The 23,691-nt window shown below is 40.6% G+C and overlaps 1 protein-coding gene across 2 annotated transcripts in view; it reads right to left on the bottom strand.

The window, feature by feature from the left end:
• LOC145353904 (sodium/potassium-transporting ATPase subunit beta-1-interacting protein 3-like) overlaps positions 1–23,691 on the bottom strand; it is a 188,868-nt gene that overhangs the window by 28,416 nt on the left and 136,761 nt on the right. For both annotated transcript variants that reach the window (XM_080204874.1, XM_080204875.1), the window contains exons 4-5: positions 18,220–18,417; positions 440–500 (exon numbers count right to left, since the gene is read on the bottom strand). In XM_080204874.1, the coding sequence (XP_080061000.1) occupies positions 440–500; positions 18,220–18,417 (259 nt within the window). The remainder of the gene's footprint in view (positions 1–439; positions 501–18,219; positions 18,418–23,691) is intronic.

Genomic DNA, 23,691 nt, shown 5'->3' with positions numbered 1-23,691 from the left:
CAGGACAACAAAAGGACAGATTTAGTACAACTTGGAAACCAGAAACCTCAGTTATGAACAATCTCTCTTCCACTTTATTCAGTATCTACAGTTTATTATATTAATGATTGTCAATCTTTTAAACTTGACCTGGCTTTGATGAGCTGAGTTGATCAGGAAAAGCATTTTGTCCCTTCGTTTCTTTCTCTTACACTCAAGCCCTCCAGTTTACACATGAAGGACTGGTGATGTATTTCTTGCAGCTGCTGTGGCTCTGTGGCTGCTAGTTCTTCGTCTCTAATGCCAGAAGGCATTGGAGCTGAAACCTATAATTCACATGGGCCTGAAAGAGGAAAACCCAGTACACTTTCTCACTGAAAGCTGCTACAGCTGGCCCACTTCACACATAACCTGTCCCACTCTAATTAAGCAGTTAACAGTTTCACACACCACTACTTACAGCTGTCTTCTTCCTCTGTAAAGACGCTGATAACATAACACGCGTAGACAAATCCAATCAGCTGCAAGAGAAAGAAGATAAGCTTAAAAATAATTGCAACCTCTTTTCAACTGTACGTTTATACTCAAATCTGTATCTCTCTGATCTTAATATCAGATTAGTACAGTAGAATATCCTCAACTAAAATATTCTCCTCAGCAACCAAGTTATTGTGTTTGAGTACTTCAGAATATTCCATTATTGGTATGAAGTTATAGGTAGTGCATTTTACAGAAGATCTCACAGTATTACAATGTGTTAGGGAGTTACTAGATGTGTATTTGATTGCACTCAGAACTTGAATGAAAACTATAGTAACAGTAACATAGTCTTTAAGACCAAAGTTTAGTACCATAACATTTGACGATATGTATTTGCATTTATTCATGTTGTTTCTTAGGATTGTTTCTTATCCAGGCTTTTAATATATTAGATATTTATGATACATTAGATATTCATTTAATATTTTAGATACTTATGAACCAGCACACATTTTTAGCAAAATACTATTACTGAGCACAAATGGCAGATCTCCTTTAGCAGTACATACACAGGAACGTGAATCTGCTCCTTCAATGAAATCATGGTTTATCTGTGACCAAATTTCATATACCTACCTTTAAAGCAAGAAAGGAAGACTTGCATTTATATTTCACGAACTCTGGACGTCCCCAAAGTACCTTACAGCCAATGAAGTACTGTTGTAATGTAGGAAATGCAGCAGCCAATTTGCACGCAGTAAGCCCCGACAAACAGGAATATGGTAATGATTAGAGGAGCCATTTTTGTGATGCGGATCGAGGGGAAAATATTGGCCAGAATGTCAAGGATTACTCCCCTTTAAAAAAAGTGCCATGGGATCTTTTACATCCACCTTAGAGGACAACTGAGGCTTTCTTTTAACATCCAATTGGAAAGAACCTAATGTCTTTGATTTACAAAAATCTATCAATCTCAGATTTAAAATTAACAATCAACCCTGCATCAATAGTCATTTGGAGAAGAGTTCTAAAATTCAACCACTCTTTGCATGTGGACATGTTTCGTAATTTTACTTCTGAATGTTAGGGCTCAAACATTTAGATTGTGCCCCCAGATCTATGGACTCCTCAACCTACCTGTTGCCCTTAATATTTTGAAAACTTTGATCAAATCGCTCCTTGGTGAGGTTGGGCAGGTTGGGCCTGTATCCATTGGCGTTTAGATGAATGAGAAGTGATCTTATTGGGCAGCACAGTGGCACAGTGGTTAGCCTCACAGGGACCAGGGTTCGATTCCTGGCTTGAGTCACTGTCTGTGTGGAATCTGCACGTTTTCTCCACATCTGCGTGGGTTTCCGCGAGGTGCTCTGGTTTCCTCCCACAGTCCGAAAGATATGCTGTTTAGGTACATTGGCCATGCTAAATTATCTCTCAATGTACCCGAACAGGCGCTGGAATGTGACAACTAGAGGATTTTCACAATAACTTCATTGCAGTGTTAATGTAAGCCTATTTGTGACATTAATAAATGATCATTAAATTTTAAAACTATTGAAGCATAGAAGATCCTGAGGGAACCTGACAGAATGAATGCTGAGAGGATGTTTCCTCTTGTGGGAGAGACCAGAACTAGGGGACGTAATTAAAAAATAAGGGGTCTCCCATTTAGGATGGAGACATGGAGAATGTTTTCTTCTCAGAGTGTTTTCAGCCTGTGGCACTCTCTTCCCCAGCGAGACAATTGGAGAAGGGGAGGGTTCAACCCCTCGATTCCAGACCTTTGGACTGAAAATTTAGTCTTGGAAACTCAACTTTTACAGAAGAATGTATAATGTGCTTAGTTGACTATATCGTTCAGCAGCACTCATAGAGCTGAAAAGAAGCAATATGTTTTTAAAAGCTTGAAGGCACCATTGAGAGCAGGAGTTTGCTATGCCGCTGATTGTAGCAAGCTGTCTAGTTACAGCTGGATCAGTACAATGCATCCTTCCCTATCTGATCTCTGGCCAATTTGCATTTTATCAGCATGGATTATGCTTCCATAAAGTCAGAATAAAGAATATGGTGACAGATGAGCCATAATTGCACATTTCCACTGCTGTCAGGAAATATATATCATGGTAATGAAACAATGATATCATTTGATATTCCAAAGAAATTATAGGCCAGTCACATGAATCTCCTCCACAATTTCTGCTTATTAATAATTATTGTGATTACTCCCAAGTCCTCTTTTGCATTTAACTACAGATTTGCATTCAATGTATTTCTAGATCTTCAAACATGTTAAAACCTGCTGACAGGCTCCCCCCCCCCCCCCCACCCCACCCCACCCCGCCACCACCCCGCTCAAAGACATCAAATTAATGATAAAAGGCTGGCTAAAACATGTATGCATACTAATTTCAAGATAAAATATACATAAAAAGGTTTGGGGAAAATGGAATTAATTACGTACGACAAGGATTCAAAGACTGGCACAGTGGCAGAAATGCCACTTCAATTGGTGCCAATGTCTTTTTGTCATAACTGTAAACCGATGGGAGTTGCGTTGGAAGAGATGATAAGGTTTTCACTTTGCAAGAGGAAAGGTTCCGACACTCCCCGCCAAAGCCTGAATAGAGATTATGAATTATTTCTTTGCCTCAACTGGTGTGAAGTTGGTGACAGAAGAACAGAGTATTTTGGAACCTCAGTAACATATATCATGGATCGCTAGGTTGTGCTATTTGCACCATTGATTTTCCGTAAACTAAGTCAATGAAATTAGTTATTGCCACAAAAAGCAGGACAAAATTTCAATCATCAACAAAATGATGGAAGATGTCACTGACAAGCAATCAAGCAGCACTTACTCACCAATAGCCTGCTCACTGACACTCGGTTTAGGTTCTGCCAGGACTACTCAGTGTCAGGCCTCATTAGAACCTTGGTTCAAACGTGGTCAAGAGAGTTGAATACTAGAGTGAGGGAGAATGGATTGCTCTTGACATCAGGAATGAATTTAACTGAATGTGACATCAAGGAGCACCAGTAAAATTGAAGGAGGTGGGAATCAGGCAGTGACATAGTAGCATTTTTCACTGCACTGGTAATCCAGAAACCACATATAATGTTCTGGGGACCTGGGTTCAAGTCCTACTGTGTCAATTGGTAAAATTTGGATTCTATAAATCTGTAATTCAAAATCTAATGATAATCATGGAAGCACTGTCATACAACCCATCTGGTTCAATTGACCTGGTCTGGCCTACATGTGACTCCAGGCCATCAGCAATGTTGACTCCTAAATGACCCTCTAAAATGGTTCAATTGAGGAAGGAAAATAAACACACCAAGTAAGGATAAAACAAACATAAATATCCATGGCTTCAAGAAGACTTGGTATTTTGCATTGAGTGACTCATCTCCTGACTCCCCAAAGCTGCCTACAAGGCATAATTCAGGAGCATGATGGAATATTTGCCTGGATGAGTGCAGTTCCAACAAGGCATCAGAGCCCAATGCCATAAAGGACAAAATAGCCCACTTGATTGGCACCCCATCTACATTCTTAAACTTTCACTCCCTCCACCACCAACATGCAGTGATAAACAGTGCATGCCATTTACAAGATGCACTGAAGCATGTAAGTTTCTTCCACAGCACCCTCCAAAAATCTGTGTCACTGGAATGTTGGGCTTGAAATGTTAACTCTGTTTCTCTCTCCGCGGATGCTTCCACGACTGCTTTGCTTTTTTCAGCGTTTCTTGTTTTTTGGGGGGGATTCTCTGGCTTCCCCACAGCAAGTTTCTCATGACAGGAGGTGGCACGCCATTTGCCGACAGCGGGATCTTCCAGTCCCCACCGCTGTTGATAGAATTTTCCATTGACTGCAGACAACCCACAGCAGGGATGCATTGTCGGCGGGACCAGAGGATCCCGTCGGCATGGACAGCTGGAGAATTCCAGCCTTTCGGCACCCGTATATTTTGCTTTCATCTTAATGAATTTGGAAACCTTTGTAGGGGCTGTACTGCAAAGACGCCTCTAATCTATAAAAAGATCTGAGCTTTGCCTCTGGATGCCGATATTCTCTGTAATGATCCTACTGGTTTAATAAGCCTCAATGAACTTGCACTCTGTCTTCTGTCCATGGCTGTGCAGAACTGTTGTTAGTCAGCAAGCAAAAGAGTAGCTTTAGTCTCTAAGGTGCCACCCTTCTAAATCTGCCTTTGCTTTCAAATAAGCCTGGCACAAATGACTGCCTTGAAAAGAAAGTATTGTGACTGTTGTCTAGGAAGTCAGCATTGACCTATATACAGTGGTGTCGGTGAGCATTGTTGCAATAGAAGCCTTTTCATAGCATTGTGACTGAGGAATTTCCCAGCTGATTTGCACTGCATTGTGTTTGAAATGAAGTCACATTGTGTGCAAGGAAATACAATGCCAGCAGGCAATCAAACATGGAAGTCAGCACAATGTACACTGAGGGTGGGTACTTGCTCTGTCACAATTGCTGGGCTGCAGACAAATATCCGCCTTTTTTTTAATACTCCTGTGCGGGAGTGAGAGAGAGAGAGGCTTTGGGAACCATGTAGTGAAAAAATTATACCTACTTGAGAGGCTGCTCAAAAAGACAACAAAGCCGTTTTGGGGAAATTGACTGCGTTAATGATAGCTTTAAGTCAAATGGTCTGCATTTGTAAAATTGAGTAATTGATTGTGTGCAGCCAAAAATGAAAAATCAATGCATGTAAGCTAGGAACAAGCACTGAAACGTTTCCTGTCTTGTTTAGCTGCTCCACAGGATAAATTCATTAAACGAGAGTTATGTTGACTTGACAGTCCACCTTTTCTTTCGTCCTGGCCAATGTTTATTGCTTAAGCAACATCACAAAACAGATTATCCAATCATTAACACACTGCATTCTATAGGAGCGTGCTGTGCACAAATTGGTTGCTGTTTTTTCCTATGTTATGCAATGACTACCTTTCAAAAATACTTAATTGGCTTTAAAGCATTTTGAAATGTCTAATGGTTGTGAGAGGCACTATATAAATGCAACTCTTTCCTTTCTTTTAATTGTCTCATTAAGTATAAAATTCTGCATCAGGTCAGTGAATGCATCATACAGCCTGCAGTGACAAGGAGTTGTAAATCAACACATACAGTTTAATCATAGGAGGTAATTAAATAATTACACATGGTCTGTGCACCATTTTATTTTACCAAATATTCCCGACGTACCTTCTTTTATTGTTGAGTAACTTTTCCAAGTCCCATATATAACTGCCAATTAAGTACTCAAGGCAGACACAGTAATTCAGTGGTCCTTGTGCACTTTTACACGGCTGTACAAAATCCAATACAGGAAACAGACACTTGGGGCAAGTTTCTCTGGCCTCCCTGCGGTGTGTGTCTTGGCAGTGGGACCTCCTGGTCCTGCCGCTGTCAATGGGATTTCCCATTGAATCCACCCCACAGCATGGGGATCTGCCATCGGCAGCTGTGAACAGCCGGCAGATCTCTCCCTTCGCTACAAAAAGCCTAAACACAATAGTGCCTAGGGACAGGTCAGTCATTGTAGCAAAGATGTTCCTTAAGAGAGTCAGTGCAGACTCAATGGGCTGAATGGCATCCTTCTGCACTGTAGGGACTCTATGGTCCTACAGTTCTATATGTGGTGACCAGGGGATTTTCACGGTAACTTCACTGCGGTGTTAATGTAAGCCTACTAGTGACTAATAAATCAGTAAATAAAATAAACTTCTAATTGTGGGTGTGCATACACCAATGGTGGTTCAAGAGGGGGCTCACTGTGACTTTTTCAAGAGCAATTAAGGATAGGCAACAAATGCTGACATAACAGGAAAGCCCACATCCCATTAACAAATGTTTTAAAATCCTGCCATAACGGGCACTTAATTACACAATTCATCAAAAAGCAGAGTAAAACTTTGAATATTAAGAGTTTAACCAAATTTTATAAAGATTGCAAAAAGTATTACATCTGTTTAGTTAATAATCTCCGAACTGAATGATAATATACATGCACACTTAGTTAAACTTGGTTGTGGAGAAGATGATCAAAGATGAAAACAACATGTGTTGTAACTTGCTTCAGGTATCCCCAGAGGAGCTGCCAAACATCCGGAAAGAAGATTATGCTATCATAGTCAGCCTATTAAATAGAAGACTTCATACATTCAGAGAACTAGCCGAAGGCTGGTTACCGGTGATTTAAAAAATGCAACCTTCACTCTGCTACGCTGTACTGCAATCTTGAACACTGAAAAACATCAGCAAGTAAAAAAAACTATAATTTTAGGGATCCTAATATACTGAAAAAATAAAATATCTGCTTTAATTCTTGATGCTTTCTCTACGCCCGTGGTTTAGTTTTAGTTGCATTTTCAGAGATAATGATTTTGCTAGTTAATACATCACTGTTTCCAGTTTCATCCTTAATCATTGGGACTTGAAAGTATTATTCAGTCTTCAGCATTAGAACCATACAATCCCTACAGTGCAGAAGGAGGCCATTTGGCCCATCGAGCCTGCATCGACCACAATCCCACCCAGATCCTATCCCCATTACCCCATCTATTTACTCTAGTTAATCCTCTTGACACTAAGGGGCAATTTACCATGGCCATTCCACCTAACCTGTACATCTTTGGACTATGGGAGGAAACCGGAGGAAACCCATGCATACACAGGGAGAACATGCAAACTCCACACAGACAGTAACCCAAGTAAGAATTGAAACCTGGTGCTGTGAGGCAGCAGTGCTAACCACAGTGCTATGCTGCTGTTGTATCCTGTTCTAGTTGCAATTGGTTTAGATGTTAAGATAGCTTGACTCAGGTAAGATGGTTCAAGCTTGGTATCTTACAAATTTAGATATGACCAGTATATCTCTAACCCAATTCTTTAATGCAACAGTGTAGGAAGTAATTTCTTCTGGTAGCATTTGATTAATAGTTCTAAAATGTTCTTCAGATTTACCCATTAGTTAGCCTTAAAGGTATTGGTTGATATGATGAGGGGTACATAAATTTTGCTGTCACATTTCAATTTTAATTATCAGGAGAAAACTTGTTTAGATGCACAATCGGTAAATGCCCTGCACAGTTGGCTTGTGGTCCATAATGAACAAAGCCATTTCCTTATTAATACTATAGTTTTCACTGTGATTTCTTATACATCTGCCAGAATGGAACCAAAGCAGCCACTTCCTTTACTAAAATCCCAGCTGGGAAATGGTGATGTTGCTGAGGGGACCTCATTCAATCCATCATTTGTGTTGATGATCGCAATGAAGCCCAGTAATGGAGGAAGTACAACTGTCTTCCCTGGGGGTCAGGAGCTGGGAGGAGGGTGATGCATGCATGGAACATAAGCTTGTGGAATAGCTTTCATTCTTAAATAGTCTCCTGGATGTTCCTTATCCAGGTACAATCATGAAGACTGACCTTCAGACAAAATGCTGAAAGCTTGTAAGTTGTAACTTTGGATGATTGTCTGTGTGGAGTTTGCACATTCTCCCCGTGTCTGCATGGGTTTCCTCCAAGTGCTCTGGTTTCCTCCCACAGTCCAAAGTTGTGCAGGTTAGGTTGATTGGCCATGGTATTTTGTCCCTTAGTGTCAGAGGGGTTAGCGGGATAAATATGTGGGGTTACGGGGATAGGACCTATTGTCAGAGCAAGCTCAATGGGCTGAATGGCCTCCTTCAGCACTGTAGGGATTCCATGAATATTGGAACTATAGCAGTAGTGATTCCTATAGAATGCTAAAGCAGAAAAAACTGGGGAAAACATTTCAATGCAATGTTTTTCAGTATAAACCAAATGAGACAAAAGTAAAGAACCATCTTAGGTTACATAGTTAAAATACTTTCATTCTTGCAATAAGCTTCATTTGATATGTTGGTGAGGATTTTTCTTCAGATTGTACTATCATGTATTGTGAGCAAGGTAGCATTTTTTTGGCATTATCTACGGTTCCAACATCTATTAATTATAATCCATCCTCCATAACAACCATGCTTCTCAGCTTACAGTCTAACAGCTGGCCAGAGCTGCATTCCGTTATTATGAACACAATTCCACAGAAAGAAAACAGCACATTTCTGCAGAGTCGTGTGGTTAAAAAAAAACCTATCTTCCTAGTATATTTCTCCTTTTTAGATCAGGAGTTAGATCAACACAGTAGGCCTAAGGTGCAATATGCCTGTCCAAACTTGATTTTGATGGGTTAAATCATTTGCATGACCCAGTTATGCCTTCATGCAGGACTGCTCATTGGCAAGACCTTGCATTGGGAAAAAAACACCAGAGATACAGGCAAGCATCTTTTTAGGCCCAAAGAACTGAACTAATAAGCTGGCTGAAAAATAAGATAGGATCTATCTTCTCAAGCCTCCCTTGCCTTGTTGTCTGGTCCCTTCAAATATTCTAACCTGATGGTGGGGTTTTTTTGGGGGGGATAGTGGGTGATTTCCAGATGTAAGGCTTACCATCAATTTCTTTATGCACCCATAGGCAATTCATGATCCAGGGAAGATTTTCATATTATTGTGCAAAGCAGTTCCCAGTCTGCATTTAGTAGTGTTTCCCTTGTATCTCCTGGTCTACTGAATTTGATATTCCCAATGTGGCCTCCTCTATACTGGGGACACTAAATGCAGACTGTGTGACCACTTCACAGAACAGTTTTATTCATTTCACAAGCATGACTCCAACCTCCTTGTCACTTGACATTTCAACTCACCACCTTTCTCTAATCCCCTTCCTTGGCCTGCTTAAATGTTCCAGTAAAGCCCAGTGCAAACTGGAGGAACAGCATTTCATTTTCCAATTAGACACTTTACAGTCTTCTGGACTCAACATTGAGTTCAACAATTGCTGACTTTGAACTCTATCCTCCACCTTGACTCCCTTTTTAATGCTTTTCCCTAATGCCCACCCTCCCCCACAGGGCCTTCTGTCATTTGTTACGAAGTTTTGCTTACCTTACTTAGTCTTTAACATTATCATTGATGCTCCCTTTGTCTTGTGTCCATAACATCTCAATCATATTCTCTCCTAGTTTCCATCCAGCTCTGACCTTCTACTCTGCTTAACCTGATCCAGTCCCTCTTAAATAGTATAAAATCCATCGCTTTTCTCCCTCTCTATAGCTCCGAACAAGAATCGTATGGACTTGAAATGTAAACTGATTTGCTCACCACAGATGCTGCCAGACTTGCTAAGTTTATCCAGCATTTTCTGCTTTATTACTGACATGGACTGTTTGGGCTGAATGTCCCATTTCTATGCCAGACAGCCTAAGTAATCCTATGACAACACCTTCCAAACCCACAACTGATGCCATCTAGAAGAACAAGAACATCAGACACATGGGAACACCACCACCTGAAAGATTCCCTCCAAGTCACTCACCATTCTGATTTAGAACAATCCTGTAATTTCGCTGGGTTCTGAATTCTGAAACTCCCTCCATAACAGCACTATGGATGTAACTAGGCCACATGGACTGCAGCAGTTCAAGAAGGCAGTTCACCAGCACCTTCTCAAGGGCAATCAGGGATAGGCAAGAAATTCTGGCCTGGCCAGCAATGCCCACATTCTGCAAATTAATTTAAAGAGACAGAGATAGAGCAAAACCATTTCCTTTGGTCAAGGACTTCAGAACAAGGATGGAATAATCTTGAATTTAGGGTTATGTCATTGAGTAAGTACTTTATCATACAGAAGGTACTGAAAATCTGCATTTCTACCCCACAGGTCAAAGATAGGTCATTTGAAAATGTCAAAACTGAGATGAATAGATTTTTGTTCAGTAAGAACATTAAGAAGAATAAATGGAGTCACGAGACAGATCAGCCATTGTCTGACTGAATGACAGAACAGGCATGAGGGGCTAAATAGTATATTCCTGTTCTATGTTCTACTTTGCTTTTGGTCCAGTGTCAAACACTAAAAACAATCATTAGATTGTGTCAGTTTTTTGGTCTGAGATACTGATCCTTAAGAATGGCTTAAATATAGTCCAATATACTGTCAAAGAATTATAATTAAAAGAGGCTTAAGGAGGCCAAAAATTAGTTGGCATAGATCTGTGAATGCTTAACAAAAAAAAACAAAATACAAATTATTTGCAAGTGTTTGCCCAAAAATGAGATCAGTAAGAAGAAAGACCTATTGTCCACGATGCACGCTGTTAATAAAATGTATGCATAATATACAAAGCCCATACAGTAACAGAAAAGAAAATTCAAAATCAGATTCCCAATTTAAGTTGAAGGAACTGCATGTTTCTAAAGATGAATGATAGATGTCACTCTGAGACATTTTCCTCTAATTGAAGGTGCTACATAAATGCAAGTTGTTATTGTTACTACTTCAAAATTTTTAAAATTTTATTGTAAAGAAATAAAGTTCATTTATTCGTCACAAATAAGGTTTACATCAACACTGCAACAAAGTTACTGTGAAATTCCCCTAGTTGCCACATTACGGCGCCTGTTCGGGGCAATGCACCTAACCGGCACGTCTTTCAGATTCAAATAAGATTCAGTGATGCACCTGGTTCTGCTTTGCTCCACCCCAACTCTGATAGATATGACAGTGAGTTAATTGTACCCTCCAACAGAGCCTTCTTCTAAGGAAAATACAAGAGGATTCTGCCCACATATTAGATGATGGTCTTTTATGATGTACTATTTTTGCACAGTGTTAGCAATTATACAATTATTGATTCATTGATGATTTGCTCCTTTAAATATGAATAATAATCCCAGCTTTTAATTATGCATCACTTGACTCATAATGCAAATAAGCTTTGTGCAATTCTTTCAGTACCAGTCAATACCAGGCAACAGGAAGAGATTTGCATTTGTTGATGAGTCATATCCCAGTTGGATCTATATTTATAAAGGGGGCTAAGTTAGCCTGACTGGCAGACTTTCTCTGGTGCTACATCGCCTATTAAGACTCCAAAATGGGATCCAAGATGCACATGCATACGCATCCTTCTGCATGTTCTCTGTGTCTGCGTGAGTTTCCTCCAGGTACTCTGGTTTCCTCCCGCAGTCCAAAGATGTGCAGGTTAGGTGGATTGGCAGTGCTAAATTATCCCTTAGAGTCCAAAAGGGGATTAGCGAGATAAATACGTGAGGTTACGGGTTACGGCCTGTGTAAGGTGATCTGTCGGACAGTTGGTGCAGACTCGATGGGTCGAATGGCCTTCTTCTCCTTCTATGATTCTATGTGTACCTCATGACAGCTGACAACACGCAGAGGGGCAAAAGCAATGTGCAGTGCTGATTTAAAGCCACTGCTGGCATTTTGTAACTCCACACTCCAGCCAACACACTGTCTTAAAATTGCAGCTCACTGAACACTAACATTGAACTCATCGCTACTAGAATGGATGACCTCCCACTAGTACTACTTAAAGGGACCATGAGTTATTTACAGGTTAGCTGCTTGATTATTTCTTCTGGATTATTGTGCAAAGGTTTCCTATTTTTAAATCGGGAGTGGTCTGGCTGGTCTAACAGTATTTTTCTTCTGTCATGTAAAATATTGTGCAGAAAGAAGATGTGGGTGGTTTGGTAGGACATCCTCTGGGAATTGAATGTATCTGGGGAAATGAAGAGAGGCTATGAAGAGCAGGACAGGCTGCTAGAAGAGGAAGGATGAGAAGGTGGAGAAGGGCACACGTTAGGAGGCCATAACTGTTAAAGGTCTTTAGGGAGAAATTTTATTATCCTAATTTCAGCAAGGTCCAATGTAGAGATTTCTTTGCTTCACAATAGAGATGATGGATGAAATTAGTCAACTAATGAAATTCATAAGGTATAGGAGCAGAATTAGGTTACTCGACCCATCGCGTTTGTCCCACCATTGGATCATGGCTGATATGTTTCTCAACCCCACTTTCCCATCCTTTCCCTGTAACCTTTGCTCCCTTTACCAGTCAAGAACCTATCTATCTCTTTCTTAAATACACCCAGTGACGTAGCCTCCACAGCCTTCTGTAGCAAAGAGTTCCACAGATTCACCATCTTCTAGCTCTGCTTTAAAGGGTTATCCCTTTACTCTGAGATCGTGCCCTCAGATCCTGATCTCCCCAACTAAAGGAAATATCTCCACATCCATTCTGTCCAAGTCTTTTAGTTTTCTGTCCACTTCAATGAGAATCCCCATCATCCTTCTAAACTCCATTGTGTACAGAGCCAGAGTCCTCAAATACTCCTGATATGTCAAGTCTTTCATTCCTAGGATCATTCTCGTGAACCTCCTCTGGACCCTCTCCAAGACCAGCGCATCCTTCCTTAGATACAAGGCCCAAAATTGCTCACAATATTCCAAATGTGGTCTGACTAGAGTGTTATAAAGCCTCAGCAGTACCTCCCTTCTTTTGTATTCAAGTCCTCTTGAAATGAATGCTGTTATCGCATTTGCCTCCCTAACTACCGACTCAACTTACAAGTTATCTTTAAGGGAATCCTGAGCTAGGACTCCGAAGTTCCTTTGCGTTTCCAATTTCTAAATACCCTCCCCATTTAGAAAATAGTATATGTCTCTATTCTTTCGACTAAAGTGCATAACTTCACACTTTCCCATGTTGTATTCCATCTGCCACATCTTTGCCCACACTCCTAACCTCGTCCAAGTCCTTCTGCTGCCTTCCTACCCCCTCAATGCTATCTATCCTTCTTGTATCTTTGCATCTTTCTGGGCAGCATGCTGACACAGTGGTTAGCACTGCTGCCTCAGAGCAGCAGGGACCCAGGTTTGATTCCCAGCTTGGGTCACTGCCTGTGCAGAGTATGCATGTTCTCCCCGTGTCTGCATGGATTTCCTCCGGATGCTCTGGTTTCCTCCCACAGTCCGAAAAACATGCTGGTTAATTCTCCCTCACTGTACCCAAACAGGCACCGGAGTGTGGCAACTAAGGGATTTTAACAGTAACTTCATTGCAGTGTGAATGTGAGCCTACTTGTGACTAATAAATAAACTTTAAAAACAAATCATCTGCAAACTTAGCCACAATGCCCTTAATCCCTCGTGGTCCCAACACTGACCCCTGCGGAACTCCACTAGTCACTAGCAACAATTGCAGCCTCAAAGTAGTGCCTGTGGCCATTAAAGTGGCTGACTCTTTGCTTTTACTGGTTACTCTCAGGCTGCAGTCAGATATATATTGTTTGCAGTGCCACGTAGTATAAGGGAGGTCACTGAAACTCTCTGCACAATGTGTATTGGATCCATCTCATTCCGTCTTGCTAGAAATAAGCAGGCAGTTCGGACATGAAGTTTTACATGGTAACAATGACTGTATCAGCAAGTTGCACTAATTTCATGTGAAGCTTGCAGAACAATGAACAGACCTAGGTTAACCTAGGTCTTGGAGGGAGTGCAGAGGAGGTTTACTAGGCTGATGCCGGAGTTGAGGGGGTTGAGCTATGAGGAGAGGCTGAATAAACTAGGCTTGTACTCATTAGAGTTTAGAAGAATGAGGGGAGATCTCATTGAGACGTATAAGATGATGAATGGGATGGATAGGATAGAGGTGGAGAGGCTCTTCCTGCTCAGAAAGGACAGTAGGACTAGGGGGCACAGCCTCAAGATAAAGGGGGGGCGGTTTAGAACGGAGTTGAGGAGGAACTTCTTCACTCAAAGGGTGGTGAATCTTTGGAATTCTCTGCCCAATGAGGTGGTGGAGGCTGCCTCGCTAAATATTTTTAAGACACGGGTTGATGGGTTTTTGATAAGCGAGGGGATTAAGGGTTATGGGGAGAGGGCGGGAATGTGGAACTGAGACACGACAGATCAGCCATGATCTTATTGAATGGCGGGGCAGGCTCGAAGGGCTGGATGGCCTACTCCTGCTCCTGTTTCTTATGTTCTTATGTTCTTAACCATATACCCTGATGCCCATATCCATTTTCAGGAGTTACACAATTTAAATTCTAGAGACTTTGAAGCAAATTTGAGAAATGGATCAAGTTTTCCATAATTTCAAGATAGCCCCCTTTTCCTAATGTGTATCTCTCTTATCACAAACTATCATTTTCAGTAGGAATAACGGCGAGTTTTTGTGGTGCATTTGCATACAGCCAGGACTGAATGATTGATTTTTGGTGACATTGTTTAAGAAAATTAAGCTGCATCTTCTGATGTCCTCTGTTCATTGCAAAGGTGTTGAATTGCTGCCAGGAAGGAATTAAAATTGGACACAGAAGTATTAGGCTACGATACATCAAACTGACCTGCCTGATATCTTCTGACTGAGCTGCACTGTTGACTTTGAAGATTCTCATTAAGTGCGAGTGAGCGAGTGCCTCATTAAATCTCCAAAAATTATTTAAATGGAGTAGGTTTGTTATCTTCCAAGGACTGCCTGGGAACTGTGCAAGAGAACTCCAAAAAGCGATTACAAGGCATTCTGGTCTTTAAGTTGTGCTATGGTGCCCAGGATTTCAGAGAATATTGAGCTTTTGATTATTTAGCTGCTATTCGGTATGCTTTTATTTTTAAATTGCACTTTTGGTTTGTGTGTTTTTCCACTTAACATAAAAATGCTGTTAAATCTAGATATTCATCTCTCCTTCAGAAAAATGTGTAAGTACAGAATTCTAATAACTTTGTACTCCCCAGTTTGAAAGGCTATAGTTTAGAATCTTGGCCCAAATTTTACCTTTGCAGCATGCCCAAAGTTGTCACAGGCAGAAGTAGATGTGAAATCTGCTCCCACCAGAGATTGCATTGTTAATACAATATTATGCCGGATAGTCTCTCCAGCATGTAACGCATCCACCAGTTGGGCTGATGTTGAGCAGGAGTGGGAACACATTGGGGATGCTGAGTCTCAGAAAAAGTGCTGCTACTCCAGAGGCCTTAGATGAGCTAATGCAAAAAATATAATGGGCACCCAGCCCAGCTTAGAAATAGCATGTGAAGCATGAAATCCCTGTTGATTGGACTTTTAATGGCCTTGATTGGTCCTTTAACTCTCAGCGGGCACCCATCCGACTTGTGCACATTTCGGCCATTTACTGGTGCGCAGTGACACCAGTAAATGCTTCCAATGCCTTCTCATGAGATTTTGCACACTTGCGGGCACGTGCCCAGCCCAGATACATAAAACTCAGGCCTAGGAAGCTTAAGCTAAGCTCCACCCTCACACAACTACAAGCCGCATAACAGAAAAACTGCTGCTGCTCCAGGGTATGAGGAAATGAAAAAAGCATGATGATCACCCACCTTTTCTGCCCATGTGATGACCTAAAACTTGCACAGGAAGCGTGGAATCACTGTCGATTGGACTTTTGGTGGCTCTTTAATTGACGGCGGGTGCACATCTGATGCGCACATAGGTTTGGCAACCTCTAAATCACATGCGTGGGCAATGATGTCAGGGAGCATTCCAATATCTTCTAATGTCATGCAAACCAGCCTCCCACCCATTGACTCTGTCTGTACTTCCCACTCCCTCAGGAAAGCAGCCACATAATTAAGGGCCCCATCCACCCTGGAGATTTTCTCTTCCACCTTCTTCCATCAGGAAAAACATACAAACATTTGAGGTCACGTACCAACCGACTCAAGAACAGCTTCTTTTCTGTTGCCATCAGACTTTTGAATGGATCTACCTTGCAGTGAGTTGATCTTTCTCTACACCCTAGCTATGACTGTAACACTACACTCTGCACTCTCTCCTTTCCTTCTCTATGAACAGTATGCTTTGTCCATATAGCACGCAAGAAACAATACTTTTCACTGTATACTAACACATGTGACAATAATAAATCATGATTTAATGCACTTCCAAAGCAGCTGTGTGTCTGTCTGCCCCAGCTTCATTAACTCCTGGCCTGTTAACTTTCATTATATTTTTGTGCAAATTGTATTCGTAAACTGACTTATTGGCAAATGTGATTGCTTTCTTTCTAGGACAAGTGATTTTGTAAAAGTTTTAATCGATGTTCTCCAGTTAAGTAGAAATACTTCAAAATAACATAAACTGAAATAACTGGCAATAAGATGTGCACAGTTCAAACAGCTAGGGGATGGCACTAACCAAATAGAAAATAATTTATTTCTTCTGATCTTACTAATGTAAGTAATTGTTCAGTAAGCAGAGAGTTCTTAATGCATATCGATCTAATTAATAATCTTACACAACCAGAGGAAGCTCACTAACATGGACGTAAGAAACCTTGACCATTGCTATAATGGTTTTATGAATCAGATTTTTTGTAAGTACCATTACAATATAAAAATATTTAAACAGATCCACAGCATTCTGCATGTTCAATTCAGAATTCGCCATTATGCTAGAACAGGCAGCTTCTCTGCTGAGGTTAGAGCACATTCTACACTGTGATGAATACTGGGCTGTGTTCTGATTCATTTGTGATTGAAACATCGTAAACCAAGACGTAAAATGATTAAGTCAATTGATATTGTAACCAAAGGGCATGGGGCTCTTCACCATTGTTCTATTCTGGGTGTAATTAACAACAGAAAAATCCAAAAAGTTGAACATGACACTCCTTCCTCAAACATATTTAAATCATGTCTTGTCAATAAGAATACACAGATTGTGAATGAATTTGTTGGAACCTGATAAAGCCCAGACAGAAACTCCAGGGTATTTTATGAAGTTAGCCTAGACCCTAACTTTTACATTTGATTTTGACGTTAGGTTGATCATAAGGTGTTTCACTTCAGATATGATTCAAGTCACACACTAAGAAGTTTTTATCAAAACAAACTTTATTTAAGAACACAGTTAGAATATAATAAAATGAATTAGCATAACTTTAACCAATTAAAACACTTAGACATGGCAAAGTATAATCCTTAACAGCTAGCTATCTCTGTTGTTCCAATTTAAAGCAATATCCCCATAAACAAGCACCTTTCTTCAGAATTAGTTATCACAAAAAGAAGTATGCTCATGTGATGTTGGATTTTCAGCCTTTTAACATTTCTGGACAGAGATGCAGACTGCAGTTTCCAGAGAAGGATATATCTTCAAAACAGCAAAATTTCTGAGAGGTAAACTTAGGTTCAAGTAGCTCCCCGGTGTCCAGATTTCAGAGACAGCTTCTCTGCAGCTTCCAAAACAGCAACTCTCAGAGGAAGATCCACTCTCATACAACAGAACATCAAAAAAGAAACTTACCTCCTGGTAGATTCCAGTTTCCAACTTCAGAGAGGAGAAAAGAGAGACATTGTTCTCTCTCGGCTCCAAAAGCAACATGTAAGCTTGAACATTCTGTGTAAACCCAGCTGTACCCAGTCATATGTCAGTCATCTCAATCAAGCCCCACTCTGCAAAATTCCAGGTAACCACCAGGAACAACAGAACAGCATTAGTTTAGCTTAAGCAATTAAGCTGCTTCAGCAACAACACAGAATGCTGGTTCTAGACAGAACAACTCTGATTAAATGCAAGGGACTATTAAAAATGTCCTGGGCAGAAATAAGACTAAAGTAGCTTCCTTACAGGCACAGTATCATCACAAGCCTCAGGGAGATACACTTTATTTTTATTCTGCTCCTCTGTCCTTTATCTGGATAACTTGCAAGGTGAACAGAATTCTTAACATTTGTCTGTTACTTGATAATGATCTGCCTGACTGAAAAACACCCTCTTCAGATTGTTTAAGGGAACATAGACATTTTACAATATCATTTAGCAGCAAGATGCAAAATGTGGATACCTATGTTACATTCACCAAGTGTCATACTTACTGCCAACAGTATTTGGGATGAGCTGTGAATAACCTCGATGTATTGGTAATCAATAATACAACCCATCACAGAGATATAGGAATGGCCATCCAAGCTTTTCACGTAGGTGGTTGGCATCTCTCTTCTAACACAACCTGGACCATGTTCACTCCACCAGGAATGGTGCACAGAAATATTAAATGTCAGTAGATCACTCTCCTGCACAAAATAAAGCATATGTTTGGATATTTAGCAAACTACAAAAGTTGAATTATTGTAATAAACATTAAAAACAACACTGATTACAATCAGTATAAAATGCATCGGCAGTGACATCTATCCTTACTCCATATAATTGCTCTTTATAAGAACTGCAGCAGATACACTATCAAGTTCCCTGAATGTCAGTAGGTACACCCCTTAAGTTGTAACAAAACTGGTGATAAAGTTGTGACTCTATGTCATGAATGTGTAGCAGGTCCAAAGCCATCAACATTTCAAAAGGTATTTCAATCCCAATAATGAGATTAGCAGATGTAGATAGACCAACTGAAAAAGAAATACATCAGCCTGCAAATAGGAAATACCTTAGGGAGATGATGGTACCATTCAGGGAAAGCTTTCATATGCTGACTTTAGAACTAATGGAAGCCGAGGGGACAGACAACCAAATGTACTGAGAGAATCTTCAAAGGACAAGAATTATATAACGGGCATCTGTTTTGTGGAATCAGGGAAGCAATATCCATCTAGCAGCCTGCTGTGCAGAGTCCAGCTATCAGCCTGTAAGCCCGTGCTAGTTAGCAGACCAGAAGCAAGGGTGCAGGGTACCTTTCGTGAAGGCACTTAAAATCCATAGCTTCCCTGAATCAACAAGAGACATTCCCTAGAATAACTACTCAAGCATACTTGGTGTGGTAGCTATAGTAAGAAGTCTCACAACATCAGGTTAAAGTCCAACAGGCTTATTTGGTAGCAAAAGCCATTAGCTTTCAGAGCACTGCTCCTTCATCTGGTGAGTGGGAGTTCTATTCACAAACAGGGCATATAAAGACACAAACTCAATTTACAAAATAATGGTTGGAATGCGAGTCTTTAAGGTAATCAAGTCTTAAAGGTACAGGCAATGTGAGTGGAGAGAGGCTTAAGCACAGGTTAAAGAGATGTGTATTGTCTCCAGGCAGGACAGTTAGTGAGATTTTGCAAGTCCAGGCAAGTCGTGGGGGCCTCTGATCTTCAGGTAAGCGTTCTCTAAGGCAGCCTTCACAACACACGACAAGGCAAAGTCGCTGAGCAGAGATTGATAGCCAAGTTCCATACACATGAGGACAGCCTCAACCAGAATCTTGGGTTCATGTCACGCTATCTGTAACCCCCACGACTTGCCCGGGCTTGCAAAATCTCACTAACCGTCCTGTCTGGAGACAATAACATCTCTTTAACCTGTGCTTAATGTCGTCTCCACTTACATTGTCTGTAAGTTTAAGATTGATTACCTGTCAAGACTCACATTCCAACCATTATTTTGTAAATTGAGTTTGTGTCTTTATATGCCCTGTTTGTGAACAGAACTCCCACTTACCTGGCGAAGGAGCAGCGCTCTGAAAGCTAGTGGCTTTTGCTACCAAATAAGCCTGTTGGACTTTAACCAGGTGTGAGATTATTACTGTGTTTACCACAGTCCAATGCTGGCATCTCCACATCGTGGTAACTATAAGCAGTCCTTTACCTATAGATCTATTGGATTGGATGTTGTTTGGGGCAGAGGGAAGTCCTTAAAGAGTTCAGATCTTGTAAGTGTACTTTGGATCAGAAGGGTAATTCCTACTTAAACTGTGTGGGTGTGTTAAGTAGTATTGTATGCAGCTGCCTTAGATTTTTGTGTATATGTGCCTTTTCTGTATTGTAATAAATAGTCTTTAATAAGTGTTATATTATGACTGGGCTGGTTACTGTTCTCATTGTATCTTGCACTGGATAAGCCACAATCATATTGAATGGCAGTGGACCAGGCTTGAAGAGCTGAATGGCTTATTCCTGCCCCTATTTTCTTTGTTTCTAAGTGTCTCTGTAAATTAAAACCTATAAGCATGAAACGACTACATTTACTGTTGCCAACTAATTATGGTGGCAGAATGTTCCAAACGTTCCATTATTTCTCCTGATGATAGGGATTTACTTTTCAATTTCACAAAAGTTCTTGCTCGGTTTCCCTTAGACCACCAGCATGGTATTTAATTCAGAGACTATCAAATGCCTGTGAAATGTATTCTTTGAACCAGAAAATAGCTAAAGGGATTAATAACCCGTACATAAACCGATTCTTCAGCATGTTAATCTGGTTAATATTCATTTAGAAAACTTCAAAGCCATTTCAAGGCCATTAGGTTACTGAGTTTGAATATGTTCCATGTTTCCTGTAATTAACTGCAGTGACCATATCATAGAATTGTAGAATCATGGAATCCCTACTGTACAGAAGGAGGCCATTCGACCCAAAGAGCTTGCACAAGCAACAATCCCACCCAGGCCCGATCCCTGTAACCCAATGTATTTACAGTGCTAACCCCCTTGGAGACAATTTAGCATGGTCAATTAACCTAACCCACACACCTTTGGATTGTGGGACGAAACGGGAGCTCCCATAGGAAACCCATGGAGACAAGATGCAATTCCACACAGACAGTGACCTGAGGCCGGGATCGTACCTGGGTCCCTAGTGCTGTGAGGCAGCAATGCTAACCACTGTGCCACCTTATCACCCAAATGAATGCTTATGAATCAAATTTTAATTTACACAAAACCTAACAAAAAGTAGTCCAAAAATGGATGGTGATAATGAATATATTCCTGCAAACCACACAGGGACCAGAACAGACCTTTGAATCAAAAGCTGGCATTATTAACTATGTTACTGCTGTCAGCTGCATTGCATAAATGTCCTACAGCATTTTGTAACAAGCACTTTCATTGCCTCAATAATGATGCTGCAGTCAGTTCATGCAAAGCAAGTACCTCATTTCCTATATTTAACAGAGGTTCACTTATTGAGTATTCAGAGTGAAATATTAATAAGGATTAAATGCTTTTAATTGTAATTCAATAGTGTCTGAAATATAAAATGCTTTATACCAGTATTATTTTTAACTTGCTATAAATTAGAAGAATGTTGAAATGACAAAAGAGTGTTTTATCAGTTGTAATTATAATTAAATATGTAATCTGGTCAAAGAAATGTCCCAACAATAGGAAATCACAAATTATTAATTAACAAGAATGGATATATTGGTATGAATACACATGGTTTATGATTTCTATTTACATTAGTTCATCAGAAATAGTTGTTTAAAAGAAGTTAACAGTCTCAGGTAAAAAGGTAATGACTGAGTATTGTACTCCTAATTCCTCTCCCTCTAAATGGGTGGCATGGTGGTACAGTGGTTACAACTGTCGCCTCACGGTGCCAGGGACCTGGGTTCGATTCCTGGCTTCAGGTCTGTGCGGAGTTTGCACATTCTCCCCATGTCTGCGTGGGTTTCCTCCGGGTACTCCAGTTTTCTCGCACATCCAAAGATGTATGGGTTAGGTGAATTGGTCATGTTAAATTGTCCTTTAGTGTCAGAGGGACTAACTAGGGTAAATGCATGGAGTTATGGGGATAGGGCCTACGTGGGATTGTAGGTCAGTGCAGACTCGAAAGGCCAAATGGCCTCCTTCTGCACAGTAGGATTCTTTGATTCTAGAGATAGGACCTGGGTGGGATTGTAGGTCAGTGCAGACCCGATGGGCTAAATGGCCTCCTTCTGCATGGTAGGATTCTATGATTCTTTGATCCTAAACTAATTACCCTGTTCTGGGATGTAAAAAACCCATCTATAAGTAGATGAAGGTCACCCAACTGGCCAGTGATCATGAGTGAATTTGACAGTGATTCCCAACAAGCTATCCAACTGCATAGCTGCCCGTTTCATCATCCGCAAAAATGTAGCTCCAGAGGTCACTGCATTGCGAGCATGAGTAGAAGCCTTGGCCATTTTCCCTAACATAGGACCACTGGGGCCAATTGTGGTACTCCATTTCAGACCATTTAGTACAGCATAACTCTGGGACCAAACCTGTAACAATTCTAATCATTATGTTGTTGAGACATGTGCTTGTAATTTCCATGCAATTTCTTCAGCTCATTTGCCATAACTATGTTGGAAACTCTAGGAAAATGGGGCCAGAATTTGCTGGAAAGAAAACAGCATGTTAAAAAAAAGAACACATGCTGTTATTAGTGTGCAAACCAGCCAGCAAATTCAAATGATTAAGAGATACAGCATGAGTTATGACTCTCCGGATGAGCTTAATAGTCGCTTTATGCCTCTCCTTTGTCCAAATCACATCTTGCCCTAGCCTCCCATTAGTTTTAAGAACTTGCTGGATGCGCACATTAATTACCTATTAATTTTACCATAGAAAGTTAAGTCTGCCAATTAAAAGCACAGGGACCACAATGTGACAATGGTTATGATGTTAATCAACCTCTCTGGCCCGGAATGGCCATTTTAAAGTGTTCAATCTCATGTCTGCTGACAGTCAATTAAAACTACCAAGTCACATTTTTTCTTAGTTTACCTTTCTCTCGCTCCCTCATAATTCAATCTTTCTTTCGCTCTCTATTTTACTAACTAATGTGACTCTAATTGACTCCAATGCCTCTTCCATCCTTTCTCACTTCCTTTCTCAATCCTTAAATCTCATTAGTGAAGGAGATACTGTGTTGCTTCTTCTGTCTGAGATTGTCCCAGACGCCCTATTGCTCTTGTCGTATCATTATCAGCTCAGACTCCCAACAATTTACAAGGCAACATATTTATGTGCTGAAGGATGCAGAACTGCAGCAAGGCCGAACAAACATAATTACACCGATGTTATTTTGGTATTTTAGTCCAACAAAATAAAACACACAGTTGCGCACGTGCAGAATAAGTGTGTATAGCCTGACAACTTATTAAACCTGACTGTATTGATTAAGCACAGGCAATTCAGTATACAGCTTACATTATCGAGAATCTTATATCCCCCTGCAACAAGCCTAAATTATAGTGAAGTTTAATTTTTCGACTTCAATGCTATCATTTTATTTGCTCTGCTGCAAGTTCCACATTGTGTCCCATATCTGCATTTAAATTTATCAGTTATGATTATTTTTCTGTCATCACGCTAGTTAGTCACCAACGATTCCTCCTCAAATGACAAACTGTGTGGAAGATTTTGAGGTCCTCCCACTCAGCAGAAATAAGACAGTAGCACCATGAAAATGGTAAGAGTGACTTATCACATTCCTGCCACTATGGCTGTCCCATCATCCCTGCCCTACCGCAGGATTCCCCACGTCAATTAGGTGGGGGTTAAACCTAATGTGGCAAGTTAGGACAGTTAGAATTGGAGTGTGTGTGAGAGAGCTTCATAAAACCAGCCTGGGCCACTACCATCATTACCCTTTCC

This window comes from Carcharhinus amblyrhynchos, chromosome 16 (assembly GCF_965287045.1).
Source record: "Carcharhinus amblyrhynchos chromosome 16, sCarAmb.v2.hapA, whole genome shotgun sequence".
Taxonomy (NCBI): Eukaryota; Metazoa; Chordata; class Chondrichthyes; order Carcharhiniformes; family Carcharhinidae; genus Carcharhinus; species Carcharhinus amblyrhynchos.
The sequence above is the reverse complement of the archived record's forward strand: the minus strand, read 5'-3'. Positions and strand labels throughout refer to the sequence as shown.